The sequence below is a fragment of the Rhinichthys klamathensis genome, unplaced genomic scaffold (assembly GCF_029890125.1).
Source record: "Rhinichthys klamathensis goyatoka isolate OS25496 unplaced genomic scaffold, OSU_Roscu_1.1 h1tg000229l_1, whole genome shotgun sequence".
Classification (NCBI taxonomy): domain Eukaryota; kingdom Metazoa; phylum Chordata; class Actinopteri; order Cypriniformes; family Leuciscidae; genus Rhinichthys; species Rhinichthys klamathensis.
Window position 1 is genome coordinate 2,164,038 of NW_026606753.1, and position 25,247 is coordinate 2,189,284.

The following is a 25,247-nucleotide window of genomic DNA, read 5'->3' on the forward strand; positions in this document are numbered from 1 at the left end:
ATAGGCTATATTTTATTCATATGCTATGACCTCTGTAGTGGACACCAGGACTCGACTGTTTAAAAAATAAAATGACATGAAATTATATAGGCAAAAATAATGGGATTAAAAAAAAAGACATTTATATCTGAATTTATGTCAAAACCTAGATTTTCAAACATCAAAATGTAATTTATTAATATGTATTCGTGTACAAAATGACATATAAACATCTTTTCCTATACTATTTTGCCTGCAAACGCTTCCAACACGCTTGCGTGTCGCGTGAAAAATAGGCGTCGGTTCTATTTCTAGCATGCACGCGTTTTCCGCGCGGCTCATGCCGCGCCTGAGACGCGCGTGTCACGCAGGCAGTGTGCAAGCTCTAACCTGTTAGGCCGGAGACACACTGGCTGCGTGGCGTGAGCGTGGCGTTTCTGTTGCGTGTCAGCTGCGTCGCGTTTTCTGTGTCTTTGCACACCAGAAGCGTGTCTGACGCGGCGCTGCGTGGCGTACACAAATACATATTCGCTATATGTGACATACAGGTTAGAGCTTGCAGACTGCCTGCGTAATACGCGCGTCTCAGGCGCGGCTTGAGCCGCGCGAAAAACGCGTGCATGCTAGAAATAGAACCGACGCCTATTTTTCACGCGACACGCAAGCGTGTTGGAAGCGTTTCCAAGTAAAATAGAATAGGAAAATGTGTTTATATGTTATTTTGTACACGAATTCATATTAATAAATTACATTTTGATGGTTGGAAGTCTAGGTTTTGACATAAATTCAGATATACATATAATTTAAAAATAAATAATGATCAATTTTCAAATATTGCACCTGTCAATATAGAACGAAATATTATGTAGTCTATTTTGCCGTCAATACTGCTGACAGTGTCTTTATCAGTAGGCTTTATATTTATGCTTAACATGAAGTATAGGGCTTCCACAACTCCCTGTACATCAGCAGCAGCGCCGCGTCAGACACGCTTCTGGTGTGCAAAGACACAGAAAACGCGACGCAGCTGACACGCAACAGAAACGCCACGCTCACGCCACGCAGCAGTGTGTCCCAGGCCTCCTGAGTAGGCTATACCATGAACTTCAGCCATGCTTTGAATGATTAGTAGAGCATGCCATTCTGTACCTACCATCATCATCATCATTTTTACCATCTTCTTCATCATCATCCTCAAAGTCATCGGAGTAACTATGCTTGTTGGCTCTAGCAGACACAGCTTTCTTTAGCTCATCCTGAAATTCAACAACATGCACGTGTTATAGACAGGCTACTGACTTACATTAGAGAGCATTAATACGGTAACGAACGTTCGATTCGAAACTAGGCAGCTCACTAAGCTTTCAGACAAAGGCTGATGTGTCTGACAATCTAAAGAAAGATTTCACTTAAGAGCACACTAATGATTAGACGCTAATACCTGAAAAGTTGTTCTTCTGGATGTTTTAGGGCTTTTCGTGTAAGCAAGCGTTGTAGAAAAAGGCTCGTCATTCATCTTATCGAACGGGCTGTTTAAATGCAATCATTTGTTAATTAACAAGCAAATTATCGATATAGCATTTAACCACCATCAACCGTTAAAACAAATAAAACCTACCGTAGCTTAAAAACAATGTGAGGTAGCAGCCGTTGCTCAAATCATCATGGACGCCATTTGTTTACGCAAGTTACCAAGCAACTACCGGATGAGAATGTACGTAACCTACTACGACGAAGGCTAAACTTATACGAGGGCGTGGCGTTGCTTTGTGAGCTTCCTCTGTAGCATACTATGGCAAACGCTTTTTACAATGAATGCCCTAAATTTGACCAATTCATCCAATTTGAATTAACTTGGAGCGGCTTTTAGATTTGAAAACCTATGGAAGCCCATTTACATTTACGCCACATAAGAAAAAAAAAACATGCTTTTGTAAATCATAAAAAGTCTAAATTAAAACTTAAAAATTCAACAAAAAACATAATGTCACAAAAAGTTGAAATTATGACATACTAAATCGAAATTATGAAATAGAAGTTGAAATTATGACATAATTTTGAATTTTTATTGACCGGGCTTATGCTGCGTTCCAGGCAGGTTTTTGAGCACGTAAATCACGATTTCAAACCAGGACTCACGACTTTGTATAGCGTTCCAGGCCAGTCACGCCAAACTACCTGAGCGCAAGGAATTGTAGCTAGATGTAAACAAACCAGCATGTTTACATCTAGCTAGATGTAAACAAACCAACTTCTATTTCATAATTTCGATTTAGGATGTCATAATTTCAACCTTACGGGGCTTGTGCATTTGTAATCATTTCTGTCGCCAAAGGTGCTTACTCCTTGTTTATTTGAGGGAAACAGAGGAGGAAAAACTTTCAGACACATAACATTGTAAATACATAATCGTGTATTATTATCATTATTATTATATTATTATTAATTTGACTGCAACGTTATATTGTCCTAATGTGTCCTAAAGTGTATTCTCACCGTGTACCGCCTGCAGAAACACTGCATCCCATGGGCGTCGGAACCATTGTATATGAGTGGGACAAGACCCACCCACTTTTTAAGACCAATGATATTGGACCCATGCACTCACTTTAACCATCTCTAATTCAGCGCATATGTCTGTTCGCTTTTCAGAGCGCCGTCAGTCAAATCCATTCCACTTGAGAAAAGCCCTAGTCAATTTAACTCCATTTCTGCTGAATCATTATATTTGTCAACGAGCCGCAACTGACAAAAATAGCCGTTGTACCCTTCCAGTCAAATATTGCGTTGCATGTAATGACCAATAATAATCAATAATGCCAAATGACCATGGTATCAGCGGGATAATCCACGAATAGCTGTGCATTTAATGCGCGATGTGAAGCGGAGTTTAGTTTACTTGTTTAATTAAAAGGCACAGTATACATGAAATGGCATTTACTCCAGTAACATTTTCTGGGGGAGGACCCACCCACTTTTTAGTTGCTTCCGACGCCCATGCTGCATCCTTAGGGGCTGCCATTGTTGTTTTGTATGGTTTCGCGGGCTATGTGACGTCAGAGCTCGTGACTGGGAGTACATCGATCTAGTACGAGTTCACGGGTGGGAAGTCACGGGTTTGACTGCCGTTCCAGTGCACTTTCACTGGTATAAGGTTGGAAAAACACGGGGTACAGGTTGCCTGGAACGCGGCATTAGACTACAGGAGTTTGTGTGAACGTGGCTTATGAGTGCTCTCATTGGATGCTGTTCATGTCTCTTTTGTGTGAGCACATGGCTTGTGATTTGATTTGTTTTGTGAGTCTTCCCCCTTGGGGTAATTTAATTTTTTTTTTTTTTAAATAATAAAAGCCTTCATACTTCTGCGATTGAGTCCTCGCCTCATCTCCTCAATCCCAAACCCTGACAGTTACGTACGTTGTATAGGAAACGCACCCCAGAGCAAGAGCACTCCCAAACATGCTTCGTTCGGGTTACGGAAGTCGTCGGCAGTGCTGCACGGCACGCCTCCAAGAGCTCAGCTGTTTTCGGAAAGACTTTGTACAGCGTCTTTTATAAACCTGATCAAACTAAAGACTCTTCGGAGTTATGAAGGATGCAACACTCCATAGCAGGTATATTAGCATGAGATTGTCAGAAACTGCGAATGTTATGTCCCCTTTAACTTTATGTAATAATTTTGTTTTTTATTCTCAGTATGTCATAATCATTGGCAGACTCTGATGATTTTAAAAAATATATATATTTTGGAATTTAAATCGGGATGATCATATGATTAAGTCAGTACTTCAACAATAGCCAATGAAAGACAAGTCTACAAAGAGACTGAAGTGAAATGACCTTTAGAAATGGCGACCGCGAAACAAGCAGTTAAACGGGTCCACTAATGCCAGCTCCTCAGACTACAGTAGTTTTTAAATCTTAACCGATTGTGAAATCTGGTTGCCACGGTGAGGAACTGCTGGTCAAAATGTGGCAACAACACACCAGTTTTTTCACGCTACAAAGAATAATTATTGATACCCCAAATAGCTGCGACACAGTATCCATTTTGTTTACATCTGCTTTCCTGTGAGATCACTTGAGGTGCTAAATCTGACATGATAATTTTAAGAATATCTTGTAGTGTGTGATGCGCCACGATTTTCAAATCTTGCGTGTGCAGTTTTGAGATTTGAAAGAAGAAAATCTGTGAAGATTCTCCTTGTGTGCGTAATGCAACCGGATTTCACAATCGGTTAAGATTTAAAAACTACTGTAGTCTGAGCCTGGCATTAGTATGTCATAATTAACATTTACTAAAGCATGTTTTTTTTTCTTTTCTTTTGTGGCGCTCCAGGGACATTGCCTGATCTAAAATCTATGCATCACACAGCGTTTATCCCTGTGGAATCCCAAACAGGCAACATACATGATTTCAGCGCAAACTTATGGTGTTCTGAAATATTCATTTTCTGAAATATTTGAATATTCATAGGCGTGTGTCCTATTTTGTGTTAAAGTGAAATAATTTTTTTAACAGGATGTATTTTGTCTTGAACACATAACATCTGAAGGACAATAAATAAAAAAAATATATAGGCCTAGGCAAAATAAGAACATTTTACACTGATTATCCTGTTATTCATCCTGCTTTCTTGAGCATCAGTAAATATTTGCACCTTTTGTAATAGTTGTCCCTTTGTCATGGCAGGACCAATTGCTGAATTTATATCTGAAAATATAATACCATATATTCCCACCAGGGGGAGGTAGACATCGCAAAATGTTCCTGTCCTGGGAAAAGAGATCTGCAATTAAATTAGCTCACTGATCAAGCCAGGTCAATGGAAAAGATACTCTATAGGGGACAAAAGTGCTCTTAAGTTTTAATTGTATTGTAACGTTTCTGTGTTTATTTAATCATTTAAAAAAAGGAAGAAAAAAGAAAAGAAATTGCCATTATGAAAAAGCATTTCAAGAAAATGGCCTTTTCTCACAATTGTTAATGTCAGTCATATTAATAAACTCTTTAGTTTTAGAACTATGTTTAATTGTCACACAAAAAAAGTATTCAGTCTTTCAGCCAGTGGTCCATGTTGCTCTTGTATCTTCATCAACAACCTGCAAGCACCACAAATGTCGTCTTAATAAGATCCTGACCTTTGTATGACACCATCTATTTCTCCATCACAATCTTTTTCTCTTTTTAACTTTTTTTTTACTCTTTCATGTTTTTTGTTTTTTTTTTCAGAGGAATTGTCTGTGATATCACACCTCTCCCATCAGCTGTGATTGGACAGGAGCTGTTTATATCAACTGCATGTGTTGGTAATACTTCATAATGACTTATATTAGTATACCCCATTAACATTATTAATTTGGAACATTCTCAGTGGAACTTTGGAACATTCCTTCAACTCTTTTCTTACATCTCATATGGCCAGGACAACTAGTTCATGCTGATATAAATACTGACCTGACATTTGTAGTCAAACTTAAGGGCCAAGTCAAACAAGATAATTTAATTTACATTTAATTTACTAACTTTACATTTCTGCTTTTAACTTTACATTCCCCCCATTATAAGTACCTCATCGTAAACAGCAACGAGTTAAAATGATGTTTTGTGGTACTCAACATTTTGTTGCAAATGCTGTTGATTGAGCTTAACTTTTGTATTGAACCCTGAATCTTCTTTCAATTTTGCCTCTGATTCAGATTAAAGTGCATAGAGGATGACTACTGTATTGGTGCTCTGTAATAATTTTCATACGGAGAGTAGAGTGTATACAGAAGAGCATCAGTGGCCTAAGGCACTGTTGAGGAAACCCACTTACGCAATTTACTTGGAATCTGTGACCATCAACTGTTACACCACACTCTAAGAAATGAAATGTTGTATTTAATTAATAAAGTTATGTCAACCGGTCCCACAAAACTTAGTTGCTTAAATGGAAAAGGTAATATACAATTAATTCTAACATAATGTTTTAAGTAAATCGTTCATAACTGTGTTAATTAAATGGTACATTACACAATTATTTTGAATAAATGTAAATTATTGTCTTGAATTTAATGACTATAGCTTGAATTAACATGACCTGATTAAGTTCAATTTATTAAACAGAAATAAGCTTTGCTAATGTAATCCATTTGTGTTGATTGTACTTAACGACTGGAACTTAGTTGCTCCTCTGTTAAAAAACAACAACTACTCAAGTCACTTTAATTAACTTTATTCACCTTTGGTTTTTAAATATAATTAGTCAAAGTAATTTTGACCTTCTATGTGCATTACTATATCTGGGACTGTCATGACTGACACAATTATGAAAAATATGTAAGCAAAACTTACATACAAATACAAAGTGTACAAATAAAATTGAAGACACCAACATAAATCCAAGTATAAAATGCAAATAGATCAATACAAATAAAAATCCTAAAATATAAAACTTGTCTGTGAATCTCTTTCACCATCTGACAATGTTCAATCCCATTATAGCTAGTCCCAAAAGTGAATCTGAACTTTGACAACGGCAAGAATGTCTAACATGTATTGCCTGCCGAAATAAAAAAAAATAGAGGCAAATCCTTATAGTTTTTTTTTTTTTAGCTTAATAAACTTCTTTAACTATAAACTTTTCTCAAGGAAGAAAAAAACAATTTGACAACTCGGACTAACAGACTAAATGGATAAATGATTGTTGCACTGCATGTCCACTATGTGCCAGATTTTCGGTCTCATCAAATTTGATCACAAAATACATCATTGGCATTGGAACAATGAGATATACAGTAATTTATCCTTTTTTTTTTAAACAGTCAGAAACACAATGAGCCTAAATAATCATGTATATGCAGTAGCCTAATATATTTAACCATTCCATTTTAGTGGAAATTTGGAGAGCCAAACTCCTGCCAAGAACAAAATATATTTTTAAACAAATACATTTTTTACCTTGAGGCCTCAGTAAACTTAAAAGGAGAACTCCGGTCAATTTTAACATTGAGCTCATTTTTTTGTACATTTGGAGTGCTGTCAGTACAGACAAAAATGACAAAAATCGGTGTTACCTACACCGTGTTATCCTCTTTTTAAAATTCGCACCCTGTTGACTTCAATGGGGCAAGTTCTAAACCTGCTTTTAGCCTCTTAACATCCTTGATTTGTCATTACAAGAGCACAGCCATGTGAGTGGTGTTATTAAGAGTGACCACGGTCAATCTGACTGCAGTAGATCTGAAAGATATGAATAAAAATGATGTTAATTCAGCCAGCTCAAATACCTGTATTTACTTCCTGTTTTCGTTCGAAGTCCACAGCAGTCGATTGCAGTTCGCGCGGGTGATCATTGGTAACTAATATAACTAATGATCGCGCGCGTGAACTCGACAATCGACTGCTGTGGACTTCGAACGAAAACAGGTATGTGAGCTGGCTGAATTAACATCGTTTTTATTCATATCTTTCACATTTACTGGAGTCAGATTCACCGTGGTCACTCTTAACACCACTCACATGGCTGTGCTCTTGTAATGACAAATCAAGGATGTTAAGAGGCTAATAGCAGGTTTAGAACTTGCCCCATTGAAGTCAACAGGGTGCGAATTTTAAAAAGAGGATAACACGGTGTAGGTAACACCGATTTTTGTCGTTTTTGTCTGTACTGACAGCACTCCAAATGTACAAAAAAATGAGCTCAATGTTAAAATTGACCGGAGTTCTCCTTTAAGCAATTCACGTTTAAATTCCCATCAAATGGATGAATTCCAAAAAAAAAAAAAAAAAAAAAAAAATTCTAATAGAGCAATATAAATAAAAATTCTAAAATATAAAACTTGTCTGTGAATCTTTCACCATCCGATAATGTTCAATCCCATTATAGCTTTATAGTCCCAAAAATAAATCTGAACTTTGACATCAAGAATGTCTAACAGGTGTTGCCTGCCGAAATAAAAACAAAAGAGGCAAATCCTTATTGTTTTCTATATGGAAGGAGGTTAAATTAACTGAAGTTTACAAGCAAGAGGATTTATGCTGCAGAAAATTCTCACTTCACCGTTAGAACATACTAAGTTCAGACTTTACATACATGCTGACTTAGAGAACGTTTTTATGAAAAATAAAAGGTTTACCGTTTGCATCAACAGGAGAAAAAGAAAATCAGCAATCTAATAAATGCCGTTTATGTAACCAAAAACAATATTCACCTTAAATTGTTTGAGATGGCTTCATTATAATAACAAACCAGTGTACGTTGTATTTAATGTTTTGATCTAATTAGAAATCAGAAAATAAGTGAAGTTTAAATGCCAATTACCACAACCAACATTCTGTGTTTAGATTGCTAGATGTTTTGTCTAGCAGCAGTCCAAAATCCAAAGAACTGAGCCTCCCCAAGCAAGTCGATGACCAACTACAGTCTTGTCTGCTTATTTCAAACATTCATTGATCACAGTGTACTTTTAAAAGTCCAACGCCAGGTCCAGTCTTGTCTGGTGCAGGTGATTTTACTCATGCAGTTTGTTTTTGAGGACCTGCACTTTAGTGGAGAGCTTGTTCCCATCCAATTCCATGAACACTTTCTGAAAAAATTCGAAAGTGTATCGCAGCTCCTTGGGATAGCTCAAGTTTAAACAGTAGATCAAGCCAAACAGGACTGCACATCCATTTGTAACCTCTCTCAGATCTCGCAGCACTGTACAGCCTTCAATGACGACGCCAACATCCTCAGGTGGATCTGTAGCATCTGCTCCATCATGTCGAACAATGTAGAGACCCAAAGCCAGTCTCTCCATTTCCGTCATTGCCTCAATACCAATATCCTCAATAGCCTATGACAAACAAAGACACCCATTATTAATTATGCATCTATGACACTAGTAACAAACCAAAAAGATGTTAAAAGAACACTCCACCGTTTTTTTCATATTAAACTATGTTATTCCCTTAATTAAGACGAGTTGATATATACCTCTCTCGTCTCAGTGCGTGCACTCAATCGCTCTGGCGCGCAGCGACACTTTGATAGCCCAATTCATTCATTAAGATCCAAACAGAGATGAAGTTAGAAGCGACCAAACACCTCCACGTTTTCCCTATTTAAATACAGTTACACGACCAAGTATGGTGAAACAAAATAAAACGTGGCGCTTTTCTAAGCGGGTAAAATGGATAACTATAATGTATGGCGGAATAGGACTTGGGAGCACTTCGACTCGGCGCAGTAATATCATCGGAGTGATGATTTTGTGTCTCTATACTTGGTCGTGTAACTACTCGTGTAACTGTATTTAAATAGGGAAAACGTGGAGGTGTTTGGTCGCTTCTAACTTCATCTCTGTTTGGATCCTAATGAATGAACAGGGCTATCAAAGTGTCGCCGCGAGTGATTGAGCGCACGCACTGAGACGAGAGAGGTTTTTTTTTTTTGTTTTTTTTTTTTGGCTTAACTTTACAAAATTTTATATACTAATGTAGAAATTGTTGTCCATTATGTTTATATAGCATAACATGCATGTTCTTAGCCTACACCATTGGTTCCCAAACCTGTCATAATGAGCTGATGAGTTGAATCAGGTGTGTTTGATTAGGGAGACAAAGAAAACATGCAGTGTTGGGGGTACTCCAGAAAGAATGCAACTTACCCAGTACTCCTTAATAAGGCTGTCAGGCTTTTCATTTAAGTAGACGCACAACGCCTTTAGGATGCATGTCCGTCGTACTTCAACACTGGGATTCTGTGGGAAACCAACAACTGATTTTGAACAATTTAATTGAGGAAACTGCCATTATCACATTGACAAATCTATTATGACCTTATTCTACCAAGCTTTTAATTAACTGATTTGTGCAATTTTCATGAAATGTCAGTTGTAAATCTGTAGTTCAGCTTGTGGTGTTGAATCTGCATTAGTCAACTGCCTGATATCCACACTCATTCCTTTTAAGGACATCATTTTGAGAAAATAATTTCACTGTTTAGCGAGCCACAATTTACACAAATAGCTCAAGTGTTTCTCAAGCTTATACAATTGACACATTGAAGGAGGCAGTATTGTTCAGTTTGAACTAAAGTATACATTATTGAATGGACGAATGAACAATTGCATCAGGCAATTCAGAAAAGCAGATTCAACATTTCACAAGCAGAATTGCAGATGTACAACTGACATTTCATGATAATTTGCACAGAATATAAAGCATCCTTTTTATAAATTAAAAATATTTACAGAAATACATCTATTTGTACAAATCATAGAATGTTGTATGATGGTATTTGCAAATATTGTCAGTTGGATCATGGTATTTGCAAATAATTTATCTTTCCATAGAAAGGTTAAAGACCATAATACAAAAAAGCATAATTATGTTTAGAGTAAATGTTAAACCCCCAGGGGCCAGAGCCCAAAATACACCTAAAACACGTACCTTGTCCATTTCTGCAAGGATTATGTCGATATCACGTCTTGCTGTTCCCCCCTTCTTTTTGAATACCCTCAATAGCTGGCTGGAGTAATGATCCAGTTGGGACATAAAGGTTGAGAACAGGGGGACTGTGGTGATGAGGGTGAATTCTGCATTTACCTGAAACGTATTAAAACACAAATTCACTACGAGTCTTTTAAGTTAAAACAAAATATGTCAAACACAAACTCTGTGGGCTACATCTGGCCGTGGTACAATTATATCCAGTTAGCCTCGATAGTGGAGCTGGCGTGCCCTTAATAATAATATTGAGACAGCACTACAGTACCAGTTCTTAATTTTGGCCCTCTCTGTAACTTGAGTTTGACACCCCTGGTGTAGAGGGAACATAAGTTTGCTTTTGGCTAAATGTTTTTAGTTGGTGGTTCAATGTATCTGTAACCATTTTATATGGATGTATGTGTAATGTGCATTGTAATATAGATTAGAACAACCACATGCATGGATTCTTACCACATTGCCTCCAAACCTTTGTGAATTAAATATTACTCATTTGTTTTCTACCCCAATACATTATTTAGACATTAATTCCACTTATTTAAATTAAATACAGATGATGAGTAATACTTTACCTGGCTCTCAGAAAACAGGGCTGGCCATCTGTTTTTGAACTCTGCTATGAAGGGCATATCTTTAACGACTTCCTGTCTTCTATAGGCAAAGGTTCTTTCCATTTTACTTTTGATTAGCTGTTGGTTGTTCTTCTTTTTCACCTCCAATATAAGTGCTTTCCTTTCTTCCTCAAGGCTCTCTTTAGTTTCACCTGCAGGGTAATCAGGACAATAGTTGACTTCTGCTTTCCGTGGCTTCTTTACCTGGTTAGGTCCATGACTCATGGCACCTCGCTTTTCTTTTACAGCGTTGATGCTCAACTCGGGGCAGCCAATGCTCCTTAGTCTGGTGCGGTAGTTTGCCATTTTGTACTTCAAACTAATTTTCCATCCATAAAAGCCAGTGACAGATCCTTTCTCCCTTAAAAAGGGATACTTTGTTATGAGAGCCTGAGCCACATCATCAAGCTCTGTACTAGAAGGATAAACTTTGTATTTGATGATTTCTGATGCCAAACCATCTAGTATATCGGACCTAAGTTTGTTACTTGTTGTAAGAAGAGTTCCACTGCTGCAGAAGGCTTGTTTTGCCTTTTCTAACTGAATCTGTACCTCATAACTGAACTGAGGTATTTCAAAGTTTGTGGGCCATGGCAGTGACCTAAGGGAAGTGCCTGAAGATGTAGATTCAGCGGAGGAAAGTATGTCTGTGTCTGATGCTGAGGACAGCAAAAAATCATCTTCCCCTTGCGGAACAGTAGTGAGTGTGAGTGTGATTGTCTCATCTGGCAAGTTAATAACTTTAACTGTGCTCTTGTCTTTGATTTCTGAAGTGTCCGTTAAGTTCATAAACTCATTGTCGAAATCAATGTCTCTATACTGCAGCCTGAAATTTCCAGACAGGCCGAAGTGTCTTCCAATCTCTCCTTTAAGGTCCTCTATGGAATTGGGTATTCCATTGGGGAGAATTAATTTTGATGCGTTGTCTACTCCAAATATGATTCTCAGAGTTGCAGACATCTTGTATTCATTCTGCAAAACAAAAGGAAAGTTTCTTTAAGAATAATTCACTTTGTGTCTCAAAAGGCCTATATACCTCCTTTCCCCCCTCCGATTAACATACATATATTTTTATGATAGCCCTATATAATAATAAAATGTAATTAGTTTTTGTATTATGAATTTGAGCACACTTTTGCTACACAACATTATCTGATTAACCAATAAATTAGAAAAGTAAAGCCTCCACATAAAATTTTTACCTGTCACATGTACAAATCTTTTTAAAGTCACCATTCGTATGGATCCAACTTTGTAGTCAGCCAAAGGATACTGGTCAGCAAGCTCCTTCAAACCAACAGCTGCAAGCTCTCTTGTTGGATGCAACTCATAAGCTCGATAGTGCTCTCTGTACCATGAGATAAGTTTTTTAACAATGAAAATCAAATCCTCTTTTATAATGCACAGCTGAATTATTTCAGAGAATTCTGGAAGACCCCCACATGATCCATGCACAACTATCATACCTTTTTTGTAGATTATGCCATTAACAGTGACACTTTGGGCAAGGTTTACATCAGTGATGTCAGGGTATGTTTGGGTAATTGTGTTCAATACATCCTCATTAAGGACCTCAATGGGGACTTTTGAAACTTTCGCAACATCCAAGGAAGGCTTTTCATTGTCAGGACAAAGCATATTATAGGAAACCATTAACTGATGCTTGGTAGCTAATGACAGAGTTATGTTCCTGAAGTTATTTAAATGCCTAGCAACTTGCTTAAAAAAGCTGTGTTTGGCCTCGAACCGCATAGTCCATAATGACACGAGGGGACCAAAACATTTAATCATTTCTGGATAGTGTTCCAGAAAATGATGTTTAGGCAACAACTTCTGTTCAGGAAAGAGTTCCTGATAACGTTCTCGATGCTCTGAGATTTTGCACTCCAAATATGCAATCGATTCTAGACAATGAACAGGGGCAACAACCAATTCAGCAATATCCTTTAAATCCAAAATCACCTGCCAAGCAGGTTCATCACTGGGAACAAGTTTACCAATGATAAAAGGAAGTAATCGAAGAAGACACCAGTTTTCGTGGGCATTGCCACCCAATGTGCTTTTTTTTTTTAAAGTTTTAGGTAGCAAATGAGGGCGGTTTGTTTTATCCCCCTCTTTGTATGGAAAAGAAAGGATACGATTATTAAGGTGTTCAAGAGTGAAGAACTTCTTAGATAAAAGCACATTAATGCACCGTGCTAGTTCTACTGGAACTATGCCCTCAAACAGATCGTGGACAATATCTGGGGGGTAACCACTTGTCACATTAAAGTGAGACAGACTGTCGGTTAAAACACAAGGAGTTTTTACACCAAAGCAGCTTTCCCCTTTTTCTTGAGCCGTCTTTACGTGAAGCTGATGGACTTCCTTGGTTCTACGCTCAAATACCCCTGATTTCACTTCTTTCACCTGAATTTCACAATGCTGAGCTGTACAAAACCGACAGAAATATTTTCCCGAAAAACTCTCGACAAATCCAGCTAGCCCATGAGCCCCCAGATTATCTGCAACAACGCATTGTACTGTGCCCTTGATAAATGACCCAAGTTGTGGAATAAACAGCCCCTGCTGCTCCAAAGTCACTATATCATGCAATAGAGGCTCAAGTATTTGTTTGTAGCCATAAGCTTTAACATGATCACTTTTGCACAACAATGCTAAGTAGATTGAGGACAGGACTGAGCTGCTACCAGGAGGCAAGTTACCTAAAATCCAGTAGACTGCACACAGTTTGTGTTTTTTGCGTGAAGTTCCCAACGGATTACAAATCTCAAAGTCATCGATGTACAAACATAAGGAAATCCTTAAATCCTCACCTGAAAAGAAAGGGTTGTTTTTGTGGTACTCACCGTCCTGAAAAGACGCATACTGGTTTACATTTGCAGAAGAAACTGCATGATTATCAAGAAGCTTATCAACTATATCTTTACGTCCAAGTAGCTGCTGTAGAGAACTCAGTAAGGGAACGTACTGAAAGGTTTTGTTGGACCTTGCCTCTAGTACATACTCAACAGGTTCCACAACCTTAAAGTTTTCCTTATAGAACTGTTTACGTTTGAAGGCTGAGGCTAATGGACCACCCTTAGCTATAGCTATTACCAAAGGATTATTGGTAGAAATGGCTAAGATGAGTTCATTAATTATTAACTGATTAACCTGAAGGTTATGCTTATTGAAAATGTCAAAAGCTGTACTGTGTGATACAGGCACTGCAGCAGATGTAAAAATGAAATGCAACTCTTCCAGTAACTCATCAATTGTAGAGCTTGGTACATGTGACAAAGTCTCTAATTTCAGAAGGACTGATGCCAATTTTTTAATTATTGTGTCTTGCAAGTTCTCATTTTCGGCCTCAGCTTCAATCAAATTGTCACAATCTAAATCAGAAGCAATTTCAGCAGTTGAATGATTTTCAGATAGTTGAAGCTCATCATTTGTATCACATCCTTTCAATAGTCCAACTTTAAAGTCTTTTATAGTGCAATGTGCATGCTTCCTATTCTTATGGGATTTGAAAGTAGCATATATATTGGTTTGAAAACAACAATTTTCAAACATACAAGTTACTGTTTCATAACTCCTCAGATGGTTGTTTACATGAGAAAAGTACTCTGTACTAGATGCTATTTCACTTCCTGGACACAAAGGGCATGTCAATATTACTTGTTCTGTAGTCCTTAAATGTAAAACATCAACATGAGATCGACTCAAATGAGTTTTAAGTGCATTCCATGTTTTGAATGAGCATGGGCATTCATAGTATGTGCATGGATATCTGGAGTGTCCTAGACCATAATTGCCATGGATTAATTTATAGTGTTTTAGTAATTGGTACCTTGTAGATTTACTTTCAGAACACTGTTTGCACCTCCACATTCAGAGCCTAAAAAAAAAGACATGAAAGTGTTAATGATACAGAGTCCCTTCCAAATCTATATCAATTATATTTGAGCCACTGGCTCATCTCATGATGGGCGCAGTGTATGCCCGCCTTAATGCCTGGTTCAGATTACACTATTTTAGCACGATCCGTTTGAGGTAGGATGTAGTGGTAAACAACAATGGGCGTTGGGACGCAAGATTCGATCGTTTCATCTTGTATAGTGTGTCATAGTGGGCGACAACCTACATACTTCATGACATCATGCCAAAAATAAAAAAAAATTGGTCATCCATGACGGGTTCTGTCAAGAGTGAGTGAGTGAGCGAGAGTATGCGAGTGAGCGTGTGTGTGTGTGCGCGAGTGAGTGAGCGAGGGTGTGTGTGTGTGAGTGAGCGTGTGTGTAAGTGAGTGAGTGAGCGAGCGTGTGTATGCATGCAAGCGTGTGTGTGCGCGTGCGAGTGAGTGACAGTGAGTGTGAGCGAAAGTGTGAGCGTGTGTATGTGCGTGAGTGACAGTAAGTGTGTGTGCGCGCGAATGAGTGAGTGAGCGACAGTGGTTAAAGACCATAATAGTGTGTGTGCCAGTGCGTGTGAGTGTGCGCGAGTGAGTGAGCGTGTGTGTGCGCGCGAGTGAGCGAGCGACATGTGTTGGTTTTGTGTGCGTGTGCACGCGAGTGAGTGAGCTTGTGTGAGTGAGCGAGCGACAGTGAGTGTGCGTGTGTGTGCGTGAGCGAGCGACAGAGTGTGTGTGCGCGCGAGTGAGTGAGTGAGCGACAGTGAGTGTGTGTGCGCGCGTGAGTGAGCAAGTGTATGTGCGACAGTGAGTGTGTGTGCGCGAGTTAGTGAGTGAGCGATAGTGAGTGTGTGTGTGCACGCCAGTGCGTGTGTGTGCGCGGGAGTGAGCAAGTGTGTGTGCGTGAGTGACAGTGAGCGTGTGTGTGTGAGTGAGCGAGCGACACCGAGTGTGTGTGCCAGTGCGTGTGTGCGTGAGTGAGCGAGCGAAAGTGAGTGTGTGAGCGTGTGTGCGAGTGACAGTGAGCGTGTGTGCGTGAGTGAGCGAGCGACAGTGAGTGTGTGTGCGCGAGTTAGTGAGTGAGCGATAGTGAGTGTGCGCGCCAGTGCTTGTGTGTGCGCGGGAGTGAGCAAGTGTGTGTGCGCGAGTGACAGTGAGCGTGTGTGTGAGTGAGCGAGCGACAGTGAGTGTGTGTGCGCGCGAGTTAGCGACAGTGTGTGTGTGTGTGTGTGTGTGTGCGCGCGCGCGAGTGATCAAGTGTGTGTGCGCGAGTGACAGTGAGCGTGTGCGTGAGTGAGCGAGCGACAGTGAGTGTGTGTGTGTGTGTGTGTGTGCGCGAGTGACAGTGAGTGTGTGAGCGAGCGACAGTGAGTGTGTGTTACGTGCCATGACTTAATATTTAGCCTAGTGTGCATGTTGTGCTGGTGATGTTTTTTCCCCCTCCTTCTCTCTCTCTCCGCCATGCAGCACTCCAAACCATCCACAGCTGATGCTAATTAGTAGGAGCGTGTATAAAGCAGCAAAGAAACTGTGTTCAGCTCTTCAGCTATCCCAGACACATTGGTGTTAACTGCAGTTGTAACTTATCTGTGAAATCTGTTGTCTGAGTACAGTGACAATGTGTGAGTTTAAAGCAGGGGTGGGGAACGTTGATCCTGGAGGGCCATTGTCCTGCAGAGTTTAGCTCCAACCCTAATTAAACACACCTGAAGCTAATCAAGGTCTTCAGGATTGCTAAAGTAACAGGCAGGTGAGTGTTTTTTTTCAGGGTTGGAGCTAAACTCTAGGACAGTGGCCCTCCAGGATCAACGTTCCCCACCCCTGGTTTAAAAAGTTAAACCGTGAAGGGAGGCAGGTGCCAATTTTTTTTTGATTATCCACTTCTGAACTTTTCTCCTGCTTATATTCCGTTAGTCAGGGAGAGAGGTAAGATAACTGTATTTCATTTTTATTCCTTTTTTTTTTTGTTAGGGAATTTAACTGGGTTTAAACTTTAGGAAGCCCCTGTTTTGTTTGTTATTTTGGCTCACAAAATCGTGTACTCTGACACCGTGACTATATCGTAACAGACAAAAAAATCTTGTAATCTGAACCAGGCATAACAGACAGACAGCAGAACTAATTTAAAAAAGAGCTTAAAAAAACATCAAAACAATATTAGTTTAATACTGTAGCCTACTGGAACTAAAAAAGAACATGGCTATGCCATGTGTTCTGTTAGGCTAATGTTAAATGTCAATTAAAAAAAATAAAGTACAATGTTTAAGGCTAAATTACAACTAAACTAAAATAACTACACAGAATTCTCAATATTTCGGAAATTTAAGGACCACTTCGAACACTAACTATGACAAGGATACAGGCTAATTCTGTGTAAATTAAGCTAACAAGAAATCGTTTTAAAGTATCAACAAAGTTTACGGCTAAGCGCCGTGATTACGGCTAATCTGTTGTCACAAATGTACAATTGTAAAATATATTACTAAAAAAAACGTTCTACTTACCAAGTCATTTATGGATGATAACGGATTCAAAAGTTGCCCAAGGACAGATGGAAATGCTATTATCGTCTCGGAGTCGTGCATCATGTGCGAGATTGCAAGTACGGAAAGCGCTTTGGGACAATCTTCAACCGCTAGTAGGTTTAAAATAATCTGGTTACGTTGGTTTAAATCTGTGACATTTTGTAGACTTGAAATATTATACTATTAATTTAATGCTATGAAACTTGCTTATTTTTACTGTATAAACATAATACTTTTAGTAATTTTACCATAAAACTAGTATTTAAATTAAACTACACCCATGCTTCATTTCTAAGAGTGCAGGATAAAAAAAAAAACACTGTGGTTACACAATATATGAATCTACAGCCTCACACCAGTCTCACCCTATCACAGTAATTCCTTTATATCTGTGTATTACTGTTTATTAGTGTTACCGGGAATTTATTTTTTATTTTTTCACTGTAGAAGACCTGAGAATATTAGACTTTTCAGTCGCCTTTATAATAGCATCTGATTGTATATTCTGACTAAGTCCAGAATAACCTGTTACAAAAGCTTACCTGACCTTAGGTCTGGGTCAACGCCTGCTGCAATGTTATTTCGGGGAAACACTTGAGGGGGGGAAAAAACAATTAATTGCAGCATGAACCAGAACCACCCATACCCTTTTTCTAAATTCAGCAACAGATTTATGTCTGAAGGAGGTAGGTACTGGTTGTCAGGTTCAAAAGAATTGCTTACTTTGCACAGTTGAAACTTGGAACATTTTAAATGCACCAGCCGTGTGCTTTAACAAATGTAGATGTTCTTAGGAAGACACTTTTTAAATGCCTGCAGTATGTTTGCATTGTGAGTTGTAAGCTGCTTGCTGGTTTGTGTCAAACCAAAAAAAGGGATGATGGGAAAAAAATCAGGTTGCTGGCAGATGCCTTGGAGCACCAACAAAGTCTGAATGGTTTTTGTCAATGAAATATAAAGCTATAAATAATACTGGTGCTGGAGCTGAAGAGATAGGATGTAATAAAATGCAATACAGTATATGTTAGCGACACAACTGTTAAAACTATCTGGTTTTCCGGGGTTTTATTTGTAATCTGCGTTAACACAGGGTTGCATATTTTGAATGAATCATATTTTCTATTTCATAGAAGCTGTAAGTTCAGAGATCTGTACTTTGTGTGTTTGTGCAAAGACAGTCGGAGAAAGAAAATGTGCTTTTCATAGATAAAATGTCATTTGTTGGGGAAACAGAAATAGTTTGTCATTTTTATCCTATTGTTAATCATATTGGCCCCACTTTATATTATAAGTGTCTCCTATGTTCTAACATTTAAATGAATAATTTAATACAATGCACTTATGTACATACAATTTTTTTTTTTTTTTTACATGCTTTTATTATAATGATTACCTGCATCTAATTACATCTGTAATTAGTTTCTGTAATTACTGCTATAATTACACTGTTGACCCTTTTAAGCACCCTTAAACTTACCCATACCACCAAACCTGTCCCTTAACTTATCCGTATCCCACCTCAATTGCATGCACAAGGGTTCAAAAGAATAGGTACATTGTACTTATTTTTGGATGTAATTACAAAGTAGTTAAAGACACCTAATATAAAGTGTTGCCGTCATATTTGTTTGCTTGGTCAGTTTCTTTTGTAGTTTCCAGTTCTTTTGCTGATGTAGGCTATAAGGATCTTTGAAATAATTTGGCAAAGTGACATATGGAATTGTAATAGTTGACAGACCTGAAACTACTCCATAGCCATGCATTTACTGAAAAACAATTGCACACTTTAGAATGTTTGTTAACCAATCAGAACCAAGCATTCAACGGCCCTGTGGAATAAAATGAAGTAATCATTTTAATAACCATCAACCATCAATGGCCATCAACTGAACAAAGAAACATTGTAATTTATTTAGCTGAATATGACATTATAAGAATATATTAAGTTGTTAATTAAATTTAAATGGTTTTGTATTTGTGCATTTGCCTGAAAGTATTAAATCACCAAAATAAACATTGTAGCCGATTATTATTGTAGCAATTAGTGATTAGTTAGACACATTTTTTTAAACTCGAGCCTCTGTAAATGTATTTGTTCCGCCACTTTAGCAAACTATATCTCAACAGTTTGAATTTTTTTTTCAATGATTGGCAATTAAATGTTACTGTGGTGATACTCTGACTTCAGGCCACTACACAACACACCAGCCCTTCTGCTGCTTTTAAATTGACTGAATTCATCAGTGGGAACATGCTTCCAGCAGTCTTGCCATTTATAAATGGTAATTCCTAAAGAGATAAAGAGAATCCAGCCTGTGCAGATTGAGGATACATAAGAGGACACTAACTGGAATATCAATGTCCTTGCTAGATCAGATGTCAGTGCCAATTTGTCCACAGCTTTTAAAACAGTGGTTCTTTACTCCAGTCACACTTTTGTATGTCTTCCTTATTTAACACACTTGATTTAGATGATTGGCTCATCAGGAGAGAGCTCTGTGAACTCAACTGAGTGTATCAGATAAAGAGAGACACAAAATGCAAAGTGGTGGGTCCCCAGACGGAGTTGAAAACCACTGTTCTAAAGGATCCCTCTCGGTTGCTTTATCATTGGTTGAACCTATCATGAATGAACCTAGACTTTTTGAACTGGACACAATGTACTCCTCAGAACATGAACAAGTTAAGGCCAATTATACTTCAAGCAAAATTTAACGAACTGGTGTGATGCCATTTCGAACAAACTCAGGCCAAAACGTTGTTCATTTAGAGTTTGTATCTGGATTTCGAAACGGCTTTCCAAAGCGAACTTTCGGAAAAGTTTATCCCAGCTGATAAATACCTTTCGAACTGCCAATTAAAGCAGTACACAACAAAATTACAGTGCACTTATAATAAACAGATCATTAACGTTCGTTGGTGTCGATGCTAATATCGTTGTAGTCATAGTTATTGCTTTTTGTGTATGGGCCTTTATACAGAGGCTGATATTGATGTATGATGTCTCACTTTATTCCCTTGTGTCTTACACTCAACATGACATTTTTGTCCAGAAGGATGCCTTTGTTGTGGAATAGAGATAATTATTACAATATTTAAATCGGTTTTTGTGCAAATCTGCCACAATTTTTTTTAAGGACACAAACATTTATCAAGAAAAAAATAGTTTTCAGGTAGCTATACAAGCTACTACCTGAGCATTCAACTGTTATATTTTATTTATTTTCTAAAGAGACAAACCTGATAAATGAAGGTATTTTTCTTCTCTGTAGTGCTCCTTATGACCATATGGCACCTCACAGTTTGCTGGACAAACACTCCTCGTATTTGTGCTTCTAGAGACAGCTGTGTCCACACATAGACACAGACCATCACAGCTTTTTTTCTCTCTCTCCTCTTGTGCAGCCTTGCATCTCAGGTTGCTATTTGGATGTGTAGTTGTCACTCTCCATGTGGTTCCCTTTGCCCTTCTCCTCCAAGTAAACACAGCATCAGTGCTCCAGTCTTAAAAGGTCTGGTTCATGGGCCGAACGCTGTGGGAAACCTAAGATTGTTTATCATGGTTACCTTTTAAGAGCATGGGCTGGCAGTCGTGGGTCTTTTTTGTAAACACATGACGTGGGGTTGTAACATTGGTGAAACGAAAATGTGATAAATCCCTCTTCTATATGTGTAAACATGCCATGGCACAGTGACAGCGGCACAGGTACGACGTAAAAGGGGAATTCATTTACAGAGGGTTTAGTTTATGTTTAAAATGTGTTGTGACTCATAAATGGTGCCTATGTAGCTGATTTGTTAGGAGGGAAATGTGTGGTAAAGTAAGCATCATCTGATATACTGATATTCCTCTTCACTGCGTTGTACATTCTTCCATACTGAGCTCAGGATGGCCATATTAGGAGCCAAATGAAACAATGTGGTTTATTCCCTTTTCAAATCATTGTTTAAACTTCACTTAATTTATGAGAAAAATACTAATGTTAATTTGTGAATCCCTCACCAAGCCTCAAGTTTCTTATACAAAATGACCAGGGGCCGTACAAAACATCTTAAGGCTAAAAGTAGCTCCCAACTTGCCGATTTAAGAGAAACCCCGCCCTTAGCTTGAGATTTCTCTCTTTTCTTCTCTGTTAAAAGTTGGTCTCAGCAGCTTTGTGAATAGTTTTTAAGAGGAAACACTTACCTAATAACTTTTACTGTTATTTAGGAGAACTCTAGTAAATTAAAATGTTGTGTGAATGTGGCCCTAGGATTTGATTCACCCTTTGATGCACAAATTAAATTGCAATGGAGGTTTAGCAAATCAAATGTCAAATCAAATTTTTTAAAAACATTAAAATATTACATCTGGATTAGTTGTTAACATCTAAATTAATTGATTTTATTCAAATCAACAATATTATTTTATATCACTGATTCTGTTATGTGGAGGAAGGTGAACCCAAGCGCAGACAGCAGATGCAATGAACACAGGATTTATTGATACAAAAAACAGGAAAACAAAACCCACGAGGGGGCAAAACAAGACAGGACTATGAAGACTAACTAGACTGAGACAGATAACTATAAGAACACAAATAACCTTTACAGGCAATAGCGCAACAGGACTAAAACTCTTGACGAGATACTCACAGACTCTGACCAAGGATTAACACTCAGGTAACAATCACAATGAACCGACAAAAGACAGCAGATACAAGAGGATTAAATAGGGAACACTAATGACGAGGACAGGTGAAACTGACTAGACAATAATCAGAAAGACGAGGATAACAAGGGGGCGGGGTAACGAGACGAGACAACACAAGCACATGGTCCAAATAACAGACCATGCGCTTGTACATAAACATGGGTCTGCCATGATCCTGCCACAAGACCAGTGAAATCAAAGACAAGATGGCAGAATCATGACAGATTCAACCTAAATTTATTAGGTTACACCAACAAAACCGTTGTTTTCTGCAGAGCAGCTCTATAGCTGATCTGACTTTGTTTTATAATTGACTGAATTGAGTCAACAACTCACTCAAGCTGAATAGCAACACGATTGTTCTGATGCTTTTAGCTGAAACAAACACAGTTTATACATTTATTGAACTGAACTGAATGAACACTGAACGAGCTGAATAATGACACTGTTGTCCTCTGTTGTCCTTCATATTTGATGAAGTTTGCATTCAAGTGCTTGTAGAACAGCTCTGATTGTTTTTTTTCTGCTGCATGCATGGCTTTATTAGGAAGGCCTGAAAGATGGAGAAAGAGCCACACCAGTACCTTTCCTCAACTCTCTCTATTATTTAAGCTTTTAAATGTGTTTGTGATGTTTCAGCGTGAGAATGCTCCAGAGGAAGGTCTCCTGCAGTGCTCACTGCCAAGTGCCCTCAATTTATCTATGGATAAGTGTTTTGGGCATGCAACTACTGTACCGTCATTTGATTTAGGTTCACATATTCAGCACTTTGACTTTGCATTGCAATGCATGGTTTGGTAAAATTATTGAGTATTTTTAGACCTCTACATTATGTGGGTCGGGAAAAAAAAGATCACACCTAAAGACATTTTTGTGCTTAGACTGAGCTACTTTTACCACTACTACAAGTGCTAAAAATAATAACAGTATTGGTGTTGTAATAAACTGAGCTGTCAGGGGCCAGTCTGCCTACAGCACATTAATTAATGTCCTCATCATGCTGTTTTGCTGCTCTAAAGAATAAATGAGCTCCTGCAAAACTGATTGCAGCAAGGGTCCCATAAATAGGATCAAAATCCTTTGAGGTATACAACAATGTTTTAATGAGTGCTTTCAAAATTACGATGTGTGGTACTGTATATATGTAACATTGTGGTTTACATACATTTGCACTTTCAAAAAGTTGGTCAGTCCATGCTACTGTTTTGCATGGTAGTAATCATGCAAGCGTATAAGAAGGGATACAATTAGTGAGAAAATATTTCCTTGGAGAAAGAATATTTTAGTCACATTATTGGACTCAGTTAAACATTTCTCCTGGTGGAGAGTGTGTTGCTATGGCATTGAGCTATGACATTCTAGTCACACACATACACAAACTCCCAGTGCTGCTCGAAACCATCATTGCGTTCATAAATACGTGACAGGATTACATAATGATTCAGACTCCCTCCCTGGATATTGCAGAGACTAATCTTGTGGAAGAGTGGAAGTCTGTAAATAACAGTTTTGCACTCGGTCTGTAAAGTTCATCTACTGTACACAGACCTCTGATTGATTTTTTCAATTGTGGTTGGAGCAATATGGCAAAATATTGACACACAAATGAACGTTTATCGATAAGATTTATGTAACATTCATTATTTTGAAACATTTGAAATACATTCATCTTCTGTTATCTCTCTCATCATTTCACCCCATAGAAGATAACTAAACATCATTTTATGCCACAGTGTATTTCATTCCATGTTTTCACACAATTTCTAGTCCAAGGTCAAAACACTGTGTGCTATGTGCCTGCCTGCGAAATCCACTGCTCAGTTTGTGGCCAATTCTCAAGAATGAAGAGATGAAATGAATGAATAAACATGCTGTGTTGGCTTGGAGTATCATTCAGAGTGCTGCCTTCATGTTCAGTATTGTTTTCTGTGTTGTTATGGGCTCCTAATGGCAAACTCCCTTTCAAAACGAGTCCTGCTCAGCCATCCACTCTGGATTATGAGATTGGCAATGACTCAGAACAAACATCCTTTTCAGCTACGAGGACCTTGGGTCATGTAATCTTCTTCTATTAGAAGGGGAATTGGGGGGAGAGTGTCATGTGTCATTTATGGGTAGGTAGGAAAAATAATTTAAAGGCTCTGAGGGAACACCTATGATGTTCTTTGAATACATTCAAAAGCAGTAGACGGTGCCAGAGGGTTTCTGAGGATAATATTCTGCTATGTGTGTGTGTGTGTGTGTGTGTGTGTGTGTGTGTGTGTGTGTGTGTGTGTGTGTGTGTGTGTGTGTGTGTGTGTGTTGTCCACATACTCATATGTCCTCATTATGTCCACAATTTATATACATCTTTTGTGAATGAGCAAATAACATAAAGACACACACACCTGCTCTTGTTCTGTTGGCCCTTTCTCAGCTGTTTGTGTCATCAGTTGCAGAAAGGTTTGTTCCCTTTGCCACCTCTGAAGAATGAGTCACGCTGCCTTACACAGGATTTTGGACCTGATGCATCGCTATGGAAGCCACCTAGCCAATCAGCAACCTCCCTGAGGGCACTGACCAAAACAAACTTCTAAATCAATTCTATCACTCTTTTATATTAGGCACAGAGCAGTGATTCCAGTATGGCAAATGTCTCACAGCACCCATGGATTTTTTAATTATTCATGCCAGCACCACTGGGAAAATAATAAACTTGTACCAAACATGACGTAGGCTAATGAACTGATGGCATGATTAAATGAGTCATGCTTGTAACAGACATGGAGATTGGCGAGTTAATTTATTTAGTGACATTTGGTGGTGAAATATTTGTATTCATGTGTCAGCGCCCTTTGTAACAATCTGTCATTTTAGCTGCAGCGTTAACATTTATTGAAAAGACACATAATCAAACCACTGCTATTCTAAGGGAAAGAGAATTAAAATCAAAGCTAGTGCAAAATTGGGTTAAATCTGTAAACAGAGGTTTGTATTGCCAGGTTAACAAGAATCCGTTTTGCTCCAAACTTTAATGGTTTTAAAGCAATGAATTCTTAATGGAGTGCTATTTTAGCATGATACTGAGTAT

At 38.3% G+C, this 25,247-nt stretch overlaps 2 protein-coding genes across 2 annotated transcripts in view; both read right to left on the reverse strand.

Annotated features, from left to right (window-relative positions):
• Positions 1–1,533, reverse strand: part of map9 (microtubule-associated protein 9) — a 34,689-nt gene extending 33,156 nt beyond the window's left edge. The window contains exons 1-2 of the mRNA XM_056265122.1: positions 1,421–1,533; positions 1,133–1,235 (exon numbers count right to left, since the gene is read on the reverse strand). Coding sequence (XP_056121097.1) covers positions 1,133–1,235; positions 1,421–1,495 — 178 coding nt within the window. The 5' untranslated portion in view covers positions 1,496–1,533. The remainder of the gene's footprint in view (positions 1–1,132; positions 1,236–1,420) is intronic.
• Positions 1,534–8,446: 6,913 nt separating this feature from the next.
• LOC130099451 (uncharacterized) lies at positions 8,447–17,521 on the reverse strand. Its single transcript, XM_056265157.1, has 5 exons — positions 17,464–17,521; positions 11,026–11,189; positions 10,397–10,552; positions 9,613–9,705; positions 8,447–8,799 (listed from the first exon to the last, which is right to left on the reverse strand). Exons 2-5 carry the CDS (start codon positions 11,125–11,127, stop codon positions 8,476–8,478), a joined length of 675 nt encoding a protein of 224 aa, XP_056121132.1. The 5' UTR covers positions 11,128–11,189; positions 17,464–17,521; the 3' UTR covers positions 8,447–8,475.
• Between the last annotated feature and the right edge of the window lie 7,726 nt (positions 17,522–25,247).